The following is a 4,695-nucleotide window of genomic DNA, read 5'->3' as shown; positions in this document are numbered from 1 at the left end:
CATTGTAAACTGTGGTCAATGACATGAGACAAAGTATATGTGAACTGCTGTATGGAAAGTGAATTTGCTCTGTAAATCTTCACCCAAACCACAATAAATAAAATTTAAAAAAAAAAAAAGAACTATTTCAGAATTCCCAGATTTGGACAAATGATTTATAAAAGCACTTGTAAAGGGGAAATTTTCAAGTTTTACATCTTCATTTCTCCCAAAACTTCACCCACCTCCTATATATTTCACTCATTAGTTTCTTCCCTACAAGGTATTGACTTAAATGTTCAGCATTTATATTTATTTGGGGTTTTATATGTATGTATTTTCTTCTTCTTCTAAGGACATGAATTTGCTGGCTTATGACTGTAGTTTCGTGGTATATAAAGGCTAATACATAGCCATTTTTATTTGTCATTACCTTGAGGCAGAGCCTTGAAGTACCACATATATACCCCCATATTTTGTTCTTAAGGAAATACAATTACCTATCCTTTAGCAGGAATGATAAAAATACTGTTTCTTCCTAGCAGTATTTTCAGAAGCAGATCTTTCTCATAAATTCTGTTTTTTGTATTTGTACAAAGCCCGAGTCCAGGGTGAAGTCAGGGTTAAGATGAACCTGGACCATCTTGTGTCAGAAAGTAAGGAATATTAATATATATATATGGGGCATAGGCAAAAGGACAGAGTCAGAAAGTGTTCCACTGGCCAAATCTGGGGCAGGGTTTTTTTTTTTTTTTTTTTAGCGTTAAAATAAGTACAGTAAAGAACTTAAAATCATTGAAAAAAGTAACAACCCATGGATCCATACTTATGATGAGTGGTTGGAGGGGAAAGGAAGGCTCATCCTTACAGTAGAATGCTAACTGATAACTGTACAGGGAATGATGAAGTTGGAAAATCACAATTTTGCAAAATAAAGATTGGTTTGGACAAAAATTCTAAATGGATACTAAATATAGGGGGCTAAATTTTGATGAGGATCAGGATGTCTTCATAGTCTTAAGTGTCTCCCTGCATACTGCTTCTTAGTTGCAAAGGGGAAAATAGTAACTACAAAATGGAAAAACCAATGAGGGGCAGGTGGGCCTCTGGGTGTGATGCTCTGAGAAGGATTAAATGTCATATTTGTATATAAGTGGTATTGTACAGCCCAGTGTTAACAGTAGGTGAAGTTGAGTAACAGAGTTCTCTGTTAAATTCTTACAGCTTTTCTCTCATTTGAAATTGTTTCCAAATAAAAATTTAAAAATCTAATTCTGTTTGATATTTACTAGCCCTTTCTAAGGCGCAAAGTGACGTGATGACAATGAAGATGCAATCAGAGAGACTTTCAAAAGAATATGACCGACTCCTGAGAGAGCACTCAGAACTTCAGGTGGGTGACCTTCACTTTCTGGGTTTCAATTTCTTGGAATATTGATTACCTAAGTCAACTCTTTGGCATATTTACCTTTTCCAAATCAAGAAGATATGCTTAATCTTGACTTTGTTAAATCAAAGAAGCCAGGTAACTGGAGAGTAAAGATTAGAACTTTGCATGGAAAGACAAGAAGATCATGGCATTGTACCACCAGAGCTCTTCTCTGGTACCATCTGGTCTCCTCTAGGAACACCAGATTTTTAATAAATAAATAAATAAAAGATAATTTCATTAACACTTTTCAGATGCTAAGAAGTGCTATGAAGACATTTTTAAACATGATGGTGGCTAGGTATGGAAAGTTGTCAGGGAAGTCCCTCTGAGTAGTCCCTCAGCTTTTGGGTTGAATGAAGCCAGAATTATGAGGAGATAATTACCAGCATCATTGGCTCTGTTGGTGTAGTGGTTAAGGCATTTGGCTGTTAACAGAGGGGGCAGTGGGTTCAAGCCCGCCAGCCACTCTACGGAAGAAAGATGAGGAGGTCTGCTTCTGTAAAGATTTATAGACTTGGAAACCCAATGGGAGTCACTGTGAGTTGGAATTAACTTGATGGTGGTGAGTTTAATTTGGTTTTGTCTTTGACTCCATTGCCCCTGGAGTTCTTTGAGGGGGAAAAAAAAAAAAAAGAAGATCATTGCCTAGACTTACTTACATACTAACTCACAGTGTGTCAGACTGGTTTCGTTGAAGTTTTAAGGAAAAGAATTGATCCATAAATTACCAACATTGAAAAACGGACTGGTTCTAGAAAAACTGAATTTTGCTGTTAAGAATGTGTGCCATATTCATGCTGACATGAGGCCAAAAATTGAAGTCTCAGATCACACTATTCCTTCTGTCCCAATGTTTTAGTCATATTAGAATAAAACTTATGGCATTCAAACATATGGTTTACCTTCAAAAGATAATTTGAAAACTAAAATGAGAAATAAATGTTGGTTGTTAAAGTCTTATTTGAAGTCTCAGCTCCATTGGCCACAAAGTCAAGTGCCGTAGGGTTTCTTTCTCTTCCCCTCCATTCAAGCCAGAGTTCCCCTCATCCACGTTGGGCTCTTTGGCTCCCTCTGCTCTTCAGCTGCCAGCCCTGGCCTGAATTGATTTCCCAGCCTCACCACACTTTGCCCATATGTGGGGAGAAGTGGGAAAGAGCAGAGGGCCCCACATTCCTGGGGAGGGAGCAGGAAAAGACCATTCCAGAGGCTGCTGTGGCCTTTCCTCCCAACTCCTCCAAAGGCTGAGGATGTATCTTCAGCACTTGGGTTGGGCGATCCTCAAAATCTGGCAGCATGTGTAACTGCTGATCCCACTTCTAGTGTGTCAGTTTGTCATATTGTGGTGTCTTGTGTGTTGCTGTGATACTGGAAACTAGGCCACTGGTACTTGAAATACCAGCAGGGTCACTCATGGTGGACAGGCTTCGGTGGAGCTTCCGGAGTAAGACAAAGTAGTGGGGCAAGAACCTAGCGGTCTACGTGAAGAAAGTAAAAGATCATTAAAAAGGCAGGAAAGAAAGAAAAGACCAAAATGAATGTCAGAAGAGACTGTGAAATTTGATGTTGAACATAGAGCAGCTAAAGCGAATAGAAGAAATGATGCAAAAAAATCACTGAACAAAAGATTTCAAAGGGCAGCTTAAGAAGACAGAATAAAGTATTATAATGAAACATGCAAAGACCTGGAGTTAGGAAACCAAATGGAAAGAACACGCTTGGCATTTCTCAAACTGAAAAGAACTGAAGAAAAACGTCAAACCTCAAGTTGCAATATTGAAGGATTCCATGGTGAAAATACTGAATGGCACAGGCAGCACATAAAGAGGATGAAAGGGACACACAGTGTCACCAAAAAGAAAATTTGTCAGTGTTCCCCCATTTCAGGAAGTAGCATATGATCAAGAACCAATCCAAGCTGCACTGAAGTCGTTACTGAAAACAACAACAACAACAAAAAAAAACTCATTGTTATCGAGCTGATTAAAACTGTTAGCAACCCTCATAGGGTTTCCGAGGCTGGAAATCTTTACAGAAGTAGATTGTGCCATCTTCCTTCTGTGGAGCAGCTGGTAGGTTTGAATCACTGACCTTCTGGTTAGCAGCCAAATACCTTATCCACTACACCAGAGCGCCTCTTCTGAAAACAAAGCTTCCAGATTGGTGGAATACCAGTAGAAATGTTCCAACAAACAGATGTAGCACTGGAGGTGATCATTCATCTATGATAAGAAATTTGGAAGACAACTACTTGGCCAACTGACTAGAAGCGATCCACATTCATGCCCATTCCAAAGAACGGTGATGTAACAGAATGCAGAAATTATCAAATAATATCATTAATATCACAAGCAAGTAAAATTTTGCTGGAGTTAGTTCAAAAACAGTTGCAGCAATACGTTCACAAACTCATTGCTGACAAGTCGGATCCAACTCATAGCAACCCCTCCTTGGGTTTCCGAGGCAGTATCACTACGGAAGTAGGTTCCCCAACCTTCCTTCTGAGGAGTGGCTGATGGATTTGAACTCCTAACTTCTGGTTAGGAGTCAAATGCCTTAGGAACTATGCTACCAGAGCTCCTAATACGTTGACAGGGAACTACCAAATATTCAAACTGGATTCAGAAGAGGACCTGAAACGAGAAATATCATTACTGATATCAGGTGAATCTTGGCTGAAAGCAGAGAATCCTAGAAGGATGTTTACTGATGTTTTACTGGCTATACAAAGGCACTCAACTATGTGTATCATAACAAATTATGGATTACATTTCGAAGAATGAGAATTCCAGAACATTTAATTGTGCTCCTGCAGAACCTGTATATAGGCCAAGAGGCAGTCATTAGAAGAAAACAAGGGGATATTGTGTGTTTTAAAATCAGGAACAGTGTGCATCAGTGTTGTATCCTTTCACTATACTTATTCTATCTGTGCACTGAGCAGATAATCCAAGAAACTGGACTGTATGAAAGAGAACGAGGCATCAGGATTGGAGGAAGACTCAGTAACAACCTGTGATATACAGATGACACAACCTTGCTTACTGAAAGTGAAGAAGACTTGAAGCACTTACTGATGAAGACCAAAGACTATATAGCCTTCAGTATGGATTACACCTCAACATAAAACAAAAATCCTCATAACTGCATCAATAAGCAACATCATGATAAGCAAAGAAAACGTTGTTGTTGTTAAGTGCCGTCGAATCGTTTCCGACTCATAGCGACCCCATGCACAGCAGAACGAAACACTGCCCGATCCCGCGCCAGCCCCACAATCCATGCTA

The 4,695-nt window shown here is 39.3% G+C and overlaps 1 protein-coding gene across 1 annotated transcript in view; it reads left to right on the top strand.

The window, feature by feature from the left end:
- Positions 1–4,695, top strand: part of LOC103200565 (B cell receptor associated protein 29) — a 147,265-nt gene that overhangs the window by 127,357 nt on the left and 15,213 nt on the right. Inside the window, 1 exon segment of the mRNA XM_042781394.1 lies at positions 1,272–1,372. Coding sequence (XP_042637328.1) covers positions 1,272–1,372 — 101 coding nt within the window.

The sequence above is a fragment of the Orycteropus afer genome, unplaced genomic scaffold (genome assembly GCF_000298275.1).
Source record: "Orycteropus afer afer isolate SDZICR_OR568_19922 unplaced genomic scaffold, OryAfe1.0 scaffold00007, whole genome shotgun sequence".
Taxonomy (NCBI): Eukaryota; Metazoa; Chordata; class Mammalia; order Tubulidentata; family Orycteropodidae; genus Orycteropus; species Orycteropus afer.
The sequence above is the reverse complement of the archived record's forward strand: the minus strand, read 5'-3'. Positions and strand labels throughout refer to the sequence as shown.